Genomic DNA, 17431 nt, shown 5'->3' with positions numbered 1-17431 from the left:
TTCAGAGAAATTAATTAGATCTTGGTCAGATGTCAGACTAACGAATCAGGTCTTAATCATGCCTCCTCCAGTTGCTTGGACCCACCTCCTCTACAATCTGATTGGTTATCTCTGAATCAATCATTTTCTTTGGTCTACCCTCAGAACATTTCTGTGTAAGTAGAGCTCCCACAAGCCGTCCTGCCCTCCCCTGCCTGAATGTGGCTCCGCTCTCCCCGTGACCCAGTCCTGGGTATTTTTTGTTTGCCAGTTGCACAATAACAGGTCTATGGGAACGCTTTCATTTTCTCGTCTCACTCTTCTTTAAGACATATGCACATATATAGGTGGGAGTGAAGCTCATCAGACTTTTATCCAAAACTGAGTCACACACCATCATACTACCCCTTTGAATGCAGCTTGAGGATCTGCAGGGCTAACAGATTACTGACTTGTTTGCAGAGCATGTGCTTTATTAGGGGGAGTGAAGCACACAGCACCAAGACCACAGGGCAGGGCTCTCACAGGCTGCAGTACGATGCAGTGACCTCACTCCACTGCAACGTCGTGATGAAGAAGCTCACCTCGGCATCATAAATACTAAATGAATGGATGTTTGCATGGGGTTGCTTCTCCTCCAGGCCATTTTTTTAGGTACACCTGCTTATTAATGCTCCTTCAAACAGCAAATCATGTGGCTCGAACTCAATATATTCAGCACACACAAGATTAAGAGGTTCAGTTACTGTTTGATTAAGCATTAGACTGGCTAAGGCACGTGATCTAAGGGATTGTGAAGGTGATGTAACTGCTGGCTGCGGTTGGCACCCCATCCTTGGTTATTCCCCGTCTTGTGCCTGTAGCTCCTGGGATAGACTCCAGATTCCTAGGACAAGTGGTTATAGAAAATGGATGGATGGATGGATGGATGGTGCCAGATGTAATGGTTTCATAGTCTCAGAAACAGCCACCTTCCTGGGATTTTCCTGCATTACAGTGTCAAGACTTTACTCACCATGGTGTGACTAACAAAATAGATCCAGTCAATGGCATTTCTTTGGCCGAAAACACCTTGTTAACGAGAGAGGTCAGAGGAGAATGGGCACATTTGTTAAAGCTAACAGGAAGGCCTCAAGTGCAAAAATAATAGCCTAGCATAACTGTGGTGTGGAGAAAGGCTTCTCAGAATGCAGCCTTGAAGCAGTTCTGGAGGCAAATGGGGGTCCTACTTGGTACTAGTTAGGCCTAACAAAGTGCCCACTCTGTGTGTGTGTATATAACTGAAAATCCAGAAACGATTTAATGTGTTTTATGGACACTGGTGTGATTCTGAATTTTATTAAAGTGCTGTTTTGCTGGATGATACTTGTAAAGCAGGAACACAGAAAGACAGCATTGGAGAAGATTAGACTACTTGTGATATGCAGATAATACTGGACTCCATGGCTTGACTTGCCTTGTCCTGTCAGACCCTTCTTCTGATTGGCTGTTTGTCCGCTTTATTGCTGGATTTAATAGGGTATTATGTGCACCTCCTTCTTGACTAGGAAAGGGTATTATTCCTGAAACATTAACCTGGGATGCATCTGTTATTCAGAGGAGGCAAGTCACTGCAAAAATCAGTTCCCTTTCTGTTATTCGAAGGTATCTGCAGGCTCTGACTGCTGGGATTGAATTGAGTAACTCTGCAGGAGGTCTGAGGAGGCATGGGCTCGCACCGTGCTGTCCCTCAAGGCCGGCGTTGTCTTGTGAGGTGCGAGTGCCTGAATAAGCTGAGGTCGACGTGTGTAACCTTTCTCGACAGATCTGTGCAAGCAGTTAGATCGACTGTGTCGAACGTGTGCATTCGATGTTGTGCATAACTCACCTCCTGTGCGGCACTCCCTGTGTTTGCGCAAAGGCGATGCCGATGACCGCCTTTCGGGGTAGGCTAATAAAGATCAATGAAGTGTTGCTGTGCATTGATATGCTATTGACTAGCAGGCCAAGGTGCGTCTTTCCTTGCGCTTCTCGCCATGGACTCCCGACCTCCTGTGGCTATGTACTCCATACAAGGTTGGAAATTGGATGCAATGGATGGATTATTATTCACAGGCCTATTTTAAAAATCTGGGAAAGATTTAGCTTGAGAGTATTTTATAGACATGGGTGCTCTTGGCAAAGTGCTGTATTGGAGGACAAAAGTGAAAAGTAGACAGTCGAGTAGGAATAGACTCCTCCTCATCTTGTGATATATTACCAAACGCTTTGCAGCTTTGCAGACTATAAATAAATGTACCTTTTATTTTTCCGTGCTAGCAGATGTTGCAACGATACCTCTTCCTCTTTTCATCTCTCATAACTTTGCATGACAGGGAAAAATACGCTAAAGAGTCGTGTTTATCGTTTGTGCTGCCGTCAGTCGCATTTCGGCTTGATTGTTCATTCTATATGAAACCAGTCTGTTTATTCCTTTTATTAGTATCTATTAACGTTGATGAAATCTTTCATATTTCTACCATGAAAACTGTTTTTGTCATTTTCCCAAAGTTTGGGACAATTCAGAAAGGAACGGTGCTGAAGGGTTACAGACAGCAGCATGAAAAATTAAAAACTAACAAGGAAAATACCGTTGAAAAGAAACAGACACGCTTGTTTGAGTTATAATTTATAACAAGTTCTGACAGTTGCTGGCAGCTCTCATAACATTACTTTTAAACTGGTTTATGACAGACCTGCTATAATTTGCTGTGTTTAAGACATGTTTACGATGATGTACTAAAGATGTTAAGTAATTCAAAATGTATCCAAAATTATATTTTATAATTTAAGGCTTAAACCCTTTTGCTGGGGTTACTGTCATATATCTCCGAGAACAGACATTTCTGCACAATGAATATCATTTATTTCTTTATTTCGGTTCATGAAGCTGTATTATTTGTCTTTATGGATTATCAACTTATACATTTCTGAGTAGACAAGGGATTGATGTCGGTGAATCAATTAGTCAACAAGCGTGTAATTATGAGCCTGTCTGACAGCAGCCCTTAATCCAATACTGGCGTGTATCGGGAGAACTTGACTGGTTCCTGGACAGGAGATGATTTTGTGGTGGGACTGTTGATTTCCAATCCGGACTGTAAACAACGGAGAATTTCCATACAAACAAATTTAAAGTGAAGCAAATATGTCACATCACACGTATACATTCCAAAATTTTCATTTTTGGACCAATTAAAAGACTGCTTTCAGTGACATCCATCTGCCTCTATAATCACTTGTTGTCTAGGGCAGGGGAGAATCCGGATCTGACCAATAATGCACCGTGTCAGTCAATGTGGTTAACAAAAAAAACTTAGTTTGATATACAAAAATACAATGTGCAGCCACCAAAGTTTGCACACACATAACTCGTCATAATCACCCACCCGACCCCAATGACAGAATCGAAACAATTCGCTAACGTTAAACCAGTCTTTACATTTAGTTTCCATTTTGTCATATATTGACGTCTATATGGAAAGGTATTGTTAATTCAGTGATGTTCATAAAATGCTTTTTTGTTATTGAGAATTGTTCTGGACCTCTGACTATGATCAGAAATCTGATGTGGACCTTCTATCCAAAAGTTAGGGAAACCCAGCTCAACGGGATCTCCTCCTCAGATGAGGAAGCCTGGGCTGATCTATCGGCAAAGTTGAGCTGACTGAAATCAAATCAGGACACAACTCTCAAAAAGTCTGCACTGATTCTATTATTTTGTTCTATTTATTATATGTGACGCTGTCGCTCTGAATGGATGAAGGCACAGCCCCCCCCCCCCCCCCCCTTGCCCCCCCACCCACAGTTCAAATGTCATTAATAATACAGGATGGCTGAATTATTTACGCATCTCACGCTGGCCCGAGGCCACGGGGAAAACATACGGGGGCTGACAGCGGTATTTGGTGTCATTCGGCTCTTGGCGGGCGAAGGACAATTTGAAAAAAGCTCCCCCACCCTTGTGAGAGAAGGATCACGGAGCTGTGTCACACAGAAACAGAGAGTACAAAGTCCATGTGCTTAATTAAGCCTGACCACCGACCAAATGTGCATTATACCGAAAACGCTAAAAGAGGACATTGAGGGTTTTTTAGTAGCATGCATGACTTTAAAGTGTCTCAGAATGCGTGGTCACGTGTTGTATCGGGCCACTGTTGAATTTGTGGCTTAGAGTTGCCTGGTGAAGTTGTCTACTCATCAGCAGAAGACAGGCCGGGCCTCCTCGCATCTGGCATGGTAATCAGAGTAGCACAGTGTGACGATCTCCGCACCGCTAGTTAGACTAATCACCAGAGGGACCGACTGATGTGACTCTGTCCCAGACCTCAAGCCCCATTTCAGAAATAGGCCAGACTATAATATGCATACATTCAGACCCGACGCCCAGCACCCTGGACCAGAAGACTTCCCGGCGAGACACATGGCTAATTGCCGGTCGGGAACTGTATGGGAACAAGAGGCTGGAATATCCGTTTCCATGCCGCTGTTGGACCTGGCATTTTGCGTGGAGTTAAGGGCTGCCATGGGATTTGGGGGTGGGGGGGGGGGGGGGGGGGTTGTGGGGGAGCACTACGATTTTTGAGAGTCAGATACGATGTCTGGGTAAGCCTGCATTATAATCCTGTTTCTGTTTGGGCATCAAGGAAGGCAGTAAAGAAATAAAACGACCAAGCATCTTTGATATCTTTGAGAGGAAATTGAATGGGACATAACTGTTTTCAAGATAATAATTCTATTCTGTCATTTTAGTACTTCGAAGGCCCAAGTATTCTGAAGTGTTCCCAAGTATTATCACCCGGTGTGTTTTAGCGAGGAGTCAGTGAGCTGGGGGAGGGGGTGAGATTTCTCTCACTCCAGGAGTCCCTGCGATCGCTAAGCCTGGGTAGCAGGGTTGGAGGTGTCCATTAGCATTCATCTGGCGTGCTGGCTGGACTTTTCTGCTTACAGCCAAGAGAATCTTATCAAAGTGTCTCACTATATCAATGGTATTAGATTTGGGAGCCAAAAACGATGTTGGAGATGAATAACTACCCAGTACCGTAAAAAAAAATCCTAAAACATAAAAAGTTTTAGGATTTTGCAAACAAATTAAGTATGGATTTGATTGACGCATAGCTAGAATTGCCATTCGCTTTGAGATAGAGGAACCTGTTTGGTAATAACTGGACATTTGGCATTGTTTGCTAAAAATGGTGTTCAAAGCAATATAACATACAGCTTGGTGCATCTTTCACTTGTGACGAACACTGGGATTGCTGGTTTTAGAAAACAACACCACACGAATGTCAATGTGTATTATGTGTCGTGTCTTACAAATAAGATTATTTTCACCTATTCCTATAAATATATTAGAATATGACCATACTCCAAAACCTTTGAGTTTATGTTCTTTTGCACGAGACACAAAGATAATATAGAAAATTCTTCCACCTTTGCTATTTTTCAGATTCTTTTCCATTTTCACTGGAAATATTAACATAAAAACATATTTATATGCAAAACTGCAACGGCAGGCAACTTGCAACGGAGCGAACGAAGTTTAAAATGATGATTTTTAATATTACAAACAGTAAGTTTATATTGCCTAATAATGGACAGGTATACGTGCAGTGGTGAGGAAAATGCAGCTCTTCTTTTGCCCGTGAGATTTCCGAAAGTCCTGTCAAAACCCTCAAATTACGGGTCCAGCGGAGGCAAGATTACATCACGTCTCTGCCTGTGCGAAATCGTGTTTTGATTCACCGTCCTCTGGGGTAAAACCTGTCTAATCTCTTGTTTTTCTGTTTCTCTTTCCTTTTCTGCCCTCTTACCGGACTTCTTTCCAGCGTCAGCTACAAAAAACAAAGGGAGAGGTGAGTGGTTCTCCTCAGTGTCTTGCGATGCAGGCCTCGCAATCGCATGGGACCCCCAGTAAAAAAAACAGACAGGCCTCAATCTTTCAGCAGGTCAGGGGAGACTGCTTACACCCTGCCTGCTGCAATCCACTGCGCCATGCCTGCTGCAATCCAGTGCACCATGCCTGCTGCCTCATCCTTGTTGTCATTTGTGTGTAGTTTGCCAAAGCTTGTTGCTCTTTTTCACCTCTATTAAATATGCTTCTGCGGGTTCAAAAGATTCATCAATCACTGTCATGATTATTAATTGGCAATTATGAATTGCACAGTGCATTTTAAACCATAGTGCAGCATTCAGTGCTACTTTGGCGATATTTCTGCAGGTCATCGCCACAGGAAATCGGAGACCAGCCTCGCGATCTGTCGATTTGAATATTGACTGGCTGACTGGTTTTGCTTCATTGGTTTTTAGTCTTTTAGTTTATTGTGTTTTTTTTTTTCCCACCCAGAATACTGCTGGGAAAACAGATCAGAAGATTCATTTCTATCCATAGAAATGAAAAATATATTAATCAATATATTCTTGCTGAAAATGTCAAACCTTGACAGAGAACCATCCATTTCCATTCAGATGCACCTAGATGTATCTGAATTTTCAGCAAGATTTACATTGTATTCTGTATCATCTCCCAATATGATTCCAACTTGTCTCTTCATATAATCTTGTTGAATGTTGTTAATTATCACTGGAGTATATTTTGACAGGAAAATTACAAAAGGAGATACATTAATATACATGAGGCGACATCCCGGGTCAGTTTTTTATTGTAAACATGCTTTTGATTAAAAAGTTACGTTGCATATTTATGTATTCAAATCTGAGAATTCTTTAACAGCAGTGAAAAATATTGCATTATTAAAATCTGGTTACAGCATCACAAGGGCGGTTGTGAGCGTGGAATTGCTCGTGATGTTCAATTCATTCAACAATTAATATTTATCTTTACAAACCAGCCAGGCGTGTGAAAAATCAGATCCGTCTTTCGTAAGGTTATTAAGAGATGAGCTCATGAAAAGTTCTAGGGGAACAAGAGTGGTGGGAGACCTGGGTGACGTTGACCAGGCGTTTCCACGTCCTCAGTGACTTTCCACTGTAGTGCCTCGAGGCCCAAAAGGAGTCTCGGCCGGAGAAGCCACCTTTTGACAGCCATCATAACCCAGTAATGGGTTATCCATTCAAGCCTGAGCCGCAATGGCTTATTGTTACTCTCGTAAATGGCATAATAACACAAAATTGCGGTATTCCAGCGCTTTTTCGGAACTGTGCCGCTGAAATTATAACATGATGTATGGTGGGGGATGGAGAGCCGGCCGACGTGGAGGAAGTCATCGTAGGGTCCCGACTCCCTGAAATGATAGAGAGCCGACCCAGTCGTGACGCATCACGGTGGGGAAAGAACACTTCATCAAATCCCTCTGTCCGCTGTCGTGGAAAGAGAGGCCGATGATTACCTCTTGGAGCACCCTCGACCCGCCGGGTGTTCCGAGGTCGGCCTCCGGACAGCTGAGTTGCGTCGAGTCGCGTTCTCCTCTGGACTCGCCACTCTGTCTGTTCCCAGAAACGTCTGTAACGGGTCCGTGTGTCTCTTCCCTTAACCGCCAGCACTGACTGGAGTCTTCAGCGATCTACTATGGTTCACGTAACCGATCTCGATCACAAGGAGACGGGCAAGACCCAGTCTCACGAATGATTCACGAAGAGGCCCCGATAGCCATCATCATTTACTTCCATCTGATGGTTTTCGCATCGTTTTGTAGAAAATCTATAGTGACGATTACGGCCAAAGTCAAGAAGGTGTCTTTGCGCTTTCTTGACGTAGAGTGAATAGTGTTGGCGGCGCCCCAGGCTCGGCTTTCCGCTGACCATCAGCAATCCCAAGGCTTTTCACGCCCTGAACAATGAGGTGAGATGTCCCCGTCATCCTGTCCTCTCCGCATCGATTCTGCACGGACCATACAGAACTCATTCATCCTTCTGTGTCCACAGCCTGCCTGTCCACCATACATGGATATCGTCAATAAAATATATAGCTGTTCTTCCTCAATCAAATGTCCAGTAGGGAGCACTGTGGCCTCACACCTGGTTATGGGTTCGAATTCTGCTCCAGCTTTATCTTTGCATTTTTTTAATTTTGCGTGCTTGCTCCCTGTTTGCATGGGGCTCCTTCCACAGTACAGAATCATGCAATTTTGTTGGATTGGTGACTGTAAACGTCCCTTACTGATGATGCTGAGTATCAGAATCATATTCTGGCCATATTCACACACACAGGAAATTTGTGTCTGGTTATCAGTGGTCGTCACGCATAAGATACATGAAGACAAGACAATGGTCACACACAGTCTGACTGATATATATATGCGATATTCATGTGTGGAGGATAAATGTATAAAAACTGCAAGAATGCATTCAAGTGCAAGTAAATAGATGTATGGATAAATTCCAAAAATGTACCAAAATATAAATGGTTTCTGTTTCTTTTAATGAAATAATGCTTCCATCATCTCTCCTTTGAAAAACCAAAGGCAATGTTTAACACGACATAATATTGCATTACCTTAATTAGCTTCATAGCAGATGCCTTTTACCAGAGGAAATTACATACCGTTTTTTTTTTCTGACGCTTTTATACAGATGAATATGTAATGGAGCATTCAGGTTAAGTACCTTTGCTTTAGAGCACGGGAGCAGTTCCCCCTAGTGGGATCTGAACCTACAACCTTTCCACTACACCACCTCTGCCATCTGTTTCCCCATGTGTTTGTAGCACAGAAACGGCCTCGCCACAGGGTAAGCCAATCAAAGGCCAGCGTGCCAAATGATCCCGTGCGTGTTAGCTGAGCTAGCGAGCGCTAGCGCTGTTTCTTATCTGTTTTTAAAAGGATCTGCTTGTGAGTGTGCTGGTTTCTCTTGATGGGCCCTGGGCACGCCCCCCCATCCCTCCCCCGCCGATGCCGCCATCCTCTCCGCTCACTTTCGCAAATGTAATCAGTTATTATTAATTCTCTGTAATAATTATTAATTAGCGCGGGCAGAGAAAACAGGTGTGGGGATAATTAGCAGAGTTTGGGTTGTAAAAACAGGTAATTAGCAGAGACAGGAGAGGGGGCGCCGTCAGTTCATGGCCCCGGAAGCTCCGGGGGTCCGCTGTGTCAGGCTCTACATGAGGGGGCCGCAAGGAAGAGAGAGAGAGATGGGAAGGGCTTGATTCTGGGATCCTGCGGCCCCCTCCACCCCTGGCAGGACCCGCTCTCCTTCTCCAGGACCTTCCTCTTTGCACGGCTGAGGAAACGAGGAGGCCAGCTGGGCCTCCAGCCGTGCAAAGCAATTATACCGTGCCCAGAGAAGGGGCCCTGTGCCTGCCACCCGGCCAGGAGATAATGGAGAAGCGTTAGAGAGCGAAGAGGGTCAGCAGGGGAGAATGAGCCTCACCGGCAAGCCCCTGTCTTCACATGGTCCCATGCATGTCCTTCTCATTCCATTTTTTTTCCCTTTCCTGTCCGCTGAAAGATTCTGTGCCATCCCTGCTGCACCGTATCAGCGTGGTGGCAGCTGGGGGGCGTGGCCCACCACACATACAAATGGCAAGTCGGGCCACTTTCACCTGAAACTATGGTGGCCCTGAAGTGTCAAAAACAAGAAACGCAAGAAAAGACAAAACATTGAGAAAGCAGTAAAAAAATTACCGAGGAAACAATCATTTCATTAGGGGAATGCATGTCAATAATATTTAGTTTTTTCTTGTTTTGTGTGATTCTTAAGTGTTTTTAGTGTTGTCTTAAATGTCTTTTGGCTGTTGCCCTTCAGGTCCATTGCAGGAACCAGCATGCTGCGGAAGCAGTCTGTCATCCTCGTTACTCTCTCAGAGTAAACACTACGGCTGCACCGTACTTAGGAATTACGTTTGAGAAGCGATAACAAAAATATGTATTAGCATCATCATGTCCGACCGTCACGTGATTCCAGCTCCCTGAGTTTGGACAGGGTTCTCACAGCATCGGGGGCAAAGGGATCAGTGCAAAGACGCCCCCGCATCAGGCCGAGAGGGGCGTCATTACCAGAGGAGCTGGTTCTCCTGCAGGAGACTTTCAGATGAATCGGGGGGGGGGGGGGGGGGGGGGTCAGTGGCTGAAAGTCAGGTGATGAACAGTGGCAGCGTTCATGTTCGGCATTAGCTTGTGTCAGCATCCATGCAGCTACTATATAGTAATTTAGGCCCATTTGATCTGCGTTTCCCCCTGCAAATGCACGATAAACACCAGCCCCAAAACACACCTTTATTATTTCTTATCAAATTATACTCCCTAATAATTTTTAAGAGTCACTATGTCCCTCCAGCTTTTCTTCTTGACATTTTTATTTTTGTTATTAGTCGAGGTCACATGACTTCAAACTTGTTTTTTTTTTACTAGTTGAGACATTTAGGTTGCAGGGCCATGACTCAAGGGCTGTGACCTTGTAGAAACAGTAAGAAGAGCCTTGGAAGAAGCAGGACACAAAGAACCATAAACAGGTTTTGCAGCCGTCAACTTTACCTGCGTTATTGTATCATTTCGCCGTTTTAGCTGTCGTTTCAAAGCATGAGCGTGAGGTCATGAAAAATGCGATGTTTCTGCCCTTGCCTCTTTGTTGCTGCACGAGTTCTCGCTTCCAGCCTTCCCCGCTCCCATTTCTGGTCCCCAGCCATTAGCCAGCCTTTCCACAAGTTTAGTAGGTTAAGACTGACTTAACTGCAGTGATTGACATGGATGGTATAGTCCCCTGGACCGTAAGGGCAACTACAAAGGGGAGGGCTATCACCGATATTCACACGGTCACCTGTTCATTATTTAATTACTCCTGATTGACTGGGATTAAGGTACCTTGAGCCTTTATTTTACAAGAATCTGGCTTTCAGACATTGTATTATATGCACTTTTTTTTTCCCGATGGATGGATCCAAATTGGCTCACACCGACAGCTTGATTATGGACCCTCGCGAGCTGGTCACCACTAATAGAAGTGTGGAATAATTAAATATTTACATTACACATATTTGTTTACAATTACTCAGCATCTGTTGTCTGATATAATGAGAAAGCAATTGCCTCGTCTGCATTGTGGTTTTGTAATTAATTTCTGAAATGGAAAAAAAAATTGCAGCTTATTAGAAATGTTTGCAGCCCAGGCTAATGGGAGTCATTTCTGTGTTTAATTTAATTAGTACTTAGTTTGTTGCACATGATAGTACATTCGGAATATCCCTAGGACAGCAAGAAGAGGAAAAAAATGGCATCCCGGATTACACTGTAACCCATTTACGTCAAAATATTTTCCTTGTTGCACACTTGAATTCCTTTAGTATAAATTAGTTTTGAAAAGTAATCTTAGGGCCACCTTGAAAGGGCATTAAACTTTCTCAGCACATACGTGTAATAAATCAGATCACATGCAGTCACTGACTACAGCTGGTTATGTCAAATGTTTAATAGGCAGTGTGATGACTGAATGCTGTTCTCCTCTCTCAACTGCGTGAAAAATGAATGTGCTGATTTCCAAAACAGTGTAAAATCCTGAACGACGTATATCTTTGTTTTATTATTGACATTCTCTATAATATGCTCACTTTTAAGGCTCAGTTACCAATTAAGTTTTCAGGGAGGGCATATCAGTTAGAATACTGGCACAGTGGATGATTAGAGTTAGGTTAAGCCGACATAAACTTTCCTGGGCTGTGTTTAGACGCATCTTTGCACTGTTCTGGAGCAACTTTGAAATCACGAAGGGTAGCTCCAAGCTGTGAGACCTACTTAACGCGACGCAGAGAGTGGAGCTCACATACCAGGAATCAAATTCAGCCAAAACAGCAATGTAGCATAAAATAAATCAACCCCCAAGCACCCCCTTCCCCCCATTTGTAAGACTGTTCACCGAAAATGATGAAATCTGTGAAACTAAATCTATTTTGGAGTTTCTCTGAATTTTGCATTATAATGTCCTTTAAAGAAATCCAGCAGCCTGGACCAAGATAATCAGTTAGATGATGAATGGATGGATGGATGGATGGATGGATCTTTGAAAAATGCAACTGATGTCATGGCAGTTACAGTTCATGTGAATAAAAGTTAGCATAAAGAGAGTATAACAATCATAAAAGTGTGATTAAAATTTTACCCTGCATCTGTCTAACATACTAATAAGAAATCCGTACCCTGAATCAAATTAAAATCACTATTACACTGTTTTATCAAGTTGATAAGGGATATAAAATGTCATAAAGTAAATTAAATCAACACAAGAAAATATGCTGTCCTTTCCCGTTTCACTTGATGGGTGAATTCATTTAATTTAATTTGGAATTATTTTTGATCCGAGCTTTGATTTGTTCAGCCAATGAGAAATGTGATTTTCATTCATTATTCTATCTGTGGGCAATGATGCAATTTTTTTGCTTTCTACAAATTAATAAAGTTTGGATTATAGGTGCATGACAGAACTGAATGGTAACAGAAGACTTCTTGTAAGAAGACCTAGGAACATTTAACATAGGACATCACAGGTCGTCATAGTCATCCTTAAATATTTGATAGTGACCTGTTTTCATATAGATGTCAAAATCATAAATACCCAACTTTCTATAATTAACATTCCGTAGATTATGTGATGAGAAAATGCAAAGGAATTGGGTTCTATCCTAAACTCACCCCCAGTGGCCTTACATGTAGTCAGTGCCCCTGCATCCCAGGCTTTTATGGAGAATATATTCTCCGTGTGTGTGAGCTGTTCTCATCATTTGGAAATAGGACACCCTCTTCTCTGGACCAATGGACTGTGCCTCATTCTCCCACTCACACACGCAACTCCCATCTGAGCAGCTGATCTCTAGGTGAAGTTTTTTAAAATACCACTGATCATTGAAAAATATCAAAGAAGAGTTTCTAATTGAAATCCAGTCCTTTCGCATTTAATGGTCTTCTGTTGGATAATTAAACAGAATCGCTTATTTTTTTTAGAAAATAAAAAGAAAGCTCGAACTATTTATGAATTCTTAAAAATATCTGAAATGGAAATGAAACTGGGAACTTTAAATAAAAATAAAAGGTAACAAAAGTGACATGCTAGCAAAGTGTGTATTTTCGACATGGATACATGGAGTGTTACTAGATGAGCTTTCGAGAGCCTGGTGCTCTACCACCCCCTGCTATGCTCAGTCTCTTTAAACAGAACCAGCAAACTTCAGATAAAGGGAATCATTCCCCTCTGATCTCTTTGAAAGTTATGACAGTTACATGAGCTTCTGCACACATGGGCCTTTCGGGGTTCTCACCAAGTCGGACTTTCACAAGAACTATAGTGAGAAAGCAAAACCGAGATTGCACGAGGTCTGAGTGGTCCGTCATGGCGGGCCCAGAGGCCGCTTGGCCTCGGGTCCAGTGTCGAAACATCCTCTTCTTTCAGAACACAGCCGTTGGTCATTCATTCTAAACGTCGACGGTAAAGAGTCGCAGTGACGCAAAGTAGCTTGGATGTGGGGGTGGGAGGTGGGAAAAGACTTAGCTACTCCGACAAATGTAATCTGATTGAACTTGGGGAGTCTTACGTGTCTGCCAAAGTGACGAGCTAGTCCTCCCTTTGATTTGCTTTTACGGGAACATAATAAGCTATGAAAATGAGCCTGTAATAGGGGCTGTCGAGAGTATCGGCTTTGACGTGATCCGCCGCTACCTCCTCTTAGATTGCCGGGCCTCTCGTCTGTTGTCTGAAGCTTTCGCGTCTCTGCGTTTGAAGAGGGTTAGGAGGTAGACGGCTTCGGAACGCAGACAGATGGGCTCCCCACGGTAATTTCCCTTTGTTTTAATTATTCATAGGTAATGAATTAAGATGAAGTTTTATTCTCCGAATTGATGTTCTTTGTTTCCGAGCCTCCTGCCCCTGCCCGCGGTTTACCTGCTGCGATGGTGTGCGGGCTGCCCGTCCAGAGGCCGCATAACCCATTATTTGGTGCATTCGGCCGAAACGGGACTCTCATCTGAGGCATACGAGCCTCATTATGTTCCCATCTAGAGGGACCGTATTTCCAACTTTCTGCTTTGGGGGGGGGAGGGGGGGGGGGAGAGAAAGCCCAACAAAGTGGCATCAGAGCGAGGGTAGTTTTTCACGAACCGCATTCCGGTCGGCGGCTTTTTTCTTCTCTTTCCTAGTGGGTCGAACGCCCTTCCCGTCCAATGAGCCATACTGCTTCACACGGGATGGAATGGCTCTCCCAGGACGAGGATGGACCACTGAACAGCAGAGATTCAGCCGTTATTTTACAATCGGATCAATCAATCGGAATCACGCGGCTAATCATTCGGAAGGGTTATGCGAGACATAAAAGCCGAAGCCAGATTTTTATACCTCACGACTCCTGCATGAATAATACATTCTGCTTAGTCAAAGTTGTATGGATTAATTTCTTTGTGTCTGTTTCTCATCTCCTGCTCACAAGGTTAACCACAGGATACTGTAATCGATATGATCCCCGGCCTTCATCTTTCCCACATGCATCAAACCAAGATGGGCCAGGCAGATGTTTCTCCTGGGTTGATGTCCGCCATTGTTTCCTGCGGCATTCCAAAAACACCCCCCCCCCCCCCGCACCCCAACGCTGACTTGAAGATGCAGCCAATTCAGCGATTGCTCTGAATTCTGGGACATTTTATAGCTGTGAGATGGCTGGATGGTGACTGACTATTAATATTCATGAGCCCAGCTATAGATGTCCAGGTGGCTTCTGCATGCGCACAAACCATAGAAGATAGTAATTAGAGCTCATCCCGAAATGCACTGCGCACTAAAGCTCGCGCTCCCTGGATCTGTAGACAGTCACAATACTTACAGAACTTTCTATTTATAGTCTCTTTGACAAACACATTATATAACAGAAAATCTAAATCAAAATTGTCTTTGTGAATGCACTTGTGCACGTCTTTCGCAGCTTATTTTTCTACGAAGCAGCTGTCCCTACTAAACATAGCCAATACATATGAGGACCTAAACTCGCGTATTTTATATCCTGGTTATGCCCTTGTGTTTCGTGGTTGTTAGATGGACTGTATGGAGTTTTGAGAGAAAAAACCGCAGAATCGTTTTTAATGTAATCCAGGATATTTCGCTCATTGAAAAGACTAAATATACCATTTCTTAATATGGTCTTTGTACTTAGTTGTACATTATGTTAGTATGCAGAATAAATCCTTTTAATTCAACCTATATTTATGAAACCTGTATAAAAACAATAAGAGGCATCTCTAAGTTTTACATAAGTGAACAGATATTAAGTCAAAAATATACTGATTATTTTGTAATGACATATAGCCAAAGAATAGATCCGTCCATCCATCTATCCATCTAGCAGCTTATCCAGTGCAGGGTCAGTCTGTCTCCTGTCCCATGAAGCACAGGACGTCAGGCAGGGGATACCACAGGTTACCGTTATAGTTAATTAAGGTTATGTATGTGTTACCTGAAAAGCGCCAGGATGAGGCCCAGCCACTTCCCTCCCTTGCAGGGTCCTCCTTCAGATGCCGCCCCCCCCGGAGGTTCTGCGCTTCCTGAGTCCCTCTGCGCAGGCCTCATTATTAGCCTGCTTATCAGGCAGGAGGTCACCGCCCTGCCTCCTGGCTCTATCTCCTCTCCCCGATTCATTCAGATTAGCCCTCGTTTCCCTTGTCAGCCCCTCCCTCTCGCGTCCCTTGGTGCCTCCTCCTTAATACCTGCTTATCTCCTTAAACTGATGTGAGATGCGTTAAAAGCTTCCAATTTCTTATTACAGCGCTGTAGCAAAACCCCTGAAACGCCATTCATAACTAAGCACCGTAAGAAAGCTTCCGCAGCTAGCTTGACTTGCATTATATAATGCTTTTTAAATAATGGCTCTTACAGGTCCTTAATTGCACACACAAGAGGAAGTTTTGATGGAAATTGGTACCACTGCTGCTGACGAGTATCAAATGGCTTCTATTTTCTTCAGATGATGTTCAGAATTACAAAATTATGTAGGAACTTTGTGTTCTTTGTCTGCTACAATGGCCAGAAACAAAATCAAATAAAACTAGCAAACAAAATAAAACAAATCTTGATACACAGCTTATATGAAGCATAGCCCCCTGTTTATATGCAGCTTAGATATGCCCTCGTCGTGCACTGGGAGCAGACATGGGAGGACAGGGTCCAGCCGGCCAGGCAAAGGAGTGACAGCTCTTAACCTCTTGCTATGCACTTCCTGTGTCTTCCTGTCCCGGCTATCAGGTGCAATGAAGCTTGTGCATTAAACTGGACACCCCTCCCCCCCATGCGATCACGGCATGATGCTGCTGTCACTAATGCGACAGAGTGACTCTGCTCCCGGTCCCCTAACGCGTCCGAATGATGACCTCGGTGGCACGCCTACATTCACATCCTCCCCCATCAACCCTCTCCAGCTGTGACAGCATTCAAAGTACGAGCCAAGCTACCCTATCCCCTTCTCCCACCCCCGACTCACACATTGTCCCTTTCAAACACTTAACTTGACTCTCCGACACTCACCTCCCCCCCCCAGACCTCTGCTTCCTCATATCCTCTGGTCTTAGGATCCCCTTGATGACTCCGTCTTCGTCTTGGACTTCATAGGTCGCAGAGATCCCCACGCACGATGATGTCATTCCCTAAAATTGCACCTGGTCCCATCACCTTCCTCTCCGGGACAATTTATCATCTGGTTGAGCAGCTAAAATAATTCAGTCTGTTTCAGTTTATTACTATGCAACCTCCACACACATCCTGATGGCTGACAGCTAAATCCCCAAAATCTTACATACTTTTTTATGTACAAATAAATTCCAAGCCCATAGATGTGGGCTAAGCAGACATTCCTTATGGAATAAAATATATGGATTATCTATAGTTTTTAACATATGTAGCAGCAGGAAAGTCGAATCAGCAAAGTGCTGATTAAAAAGAAATTATAATGCACTCAAATATGCGATACTGAATTATTCGAGTTGTTTTCCACATGCTTGAATGCTATTCATTCAGTTTTCATGAATTTTATGTTTTTACACCTCAGTTTGATAGTTGGGAGGCTGAAAGTTAATCCCCAGCTCTGCATGTGTACAGTTGCTGGATCTCCAAGTGAAATGAACTGCATTTATATATAGAGCTTTTCTACCCTTACGGGTACTCAAAGCACTTTACAATTCATGCCTAACATTCCCCCATCCACACACCGGTGGCGGAGGCTGCCATGCAAGGCGCCAACCTGCACACCGGGAGCAATTTGGGGTTCAGTGTCTTGCTCAAGGACACTTTGATGGGGTCAGGAGGAATCAGAGCTCGAACCTACAACCCGCCGGTTGCCGAACGATAGCACTACCTCCTGCGCCACCATCTTCTGAGGGGTTCTTTCAGTGTTATTCAGTGTTCTTTGATGGACTGGTATCCCATGCAGGACACCCCCAAGCCCTATGCCTCCTGGAATAGATGCACCATCTACCTGTACCAGATATGTGGAAGATGGGTGAATATATTCACTGTA

General features: G+C 43.7%; 1 protein-coding gene across 8 annotated transcripts in view; it reads left to right on the top strand.

Annotated features, from left to right (window-relative positions):
• The window catches only part of LOC125711630 (cell adhesion molecule 2-like), a 223849-nt gene that overhangs the window by 150181 nt on the left and 56237 nt on the right, over nucleotides 1–17431 (top strand). For 7 of the 8 annotated variants that reach the window (XR_007383067.1, XR_007383065.1, XR_007383066.1 and 4 more), the window contains one exon: nucleotides 5826–5852. The exons of the other annotated variant lie outside the window; for it this stretch is intronic. Coding sequence is in view for 4 of the 7 variants with exons in the window: in XM_048980758.1 (XP_048836715.1) it covers nucleotides 5826–5852 (27 nt within the window). In the remaining 3 variants the exon portion in view is untranslated. The remainder of the gene's footprint in view (nucleotides 1–5825; nucleotides 5853–17431) is intronic. 8 annotated transcript variants of the gene reach the window in all.

This window comes from Brienomyrus brachyistius, chromosome 17 (assembly GCF_023856365.1).
Source record: "Brienomyrus brachyistius isolate T26 chromosome 17, BBRACH_0.4, whole genome shotgun sequence".
Lineage (NCBI taxonomy): Eukaryota > Metazoa > Chordata > Actinopteri > Osteoglossiformes > Mormyridae > Brienomyrus > Brienomyrus brachyistius.
Note: the sequence above shows the minus strand (reverse complement) of the source record. Positions and strands in the feature narration are given on the sequence as shown.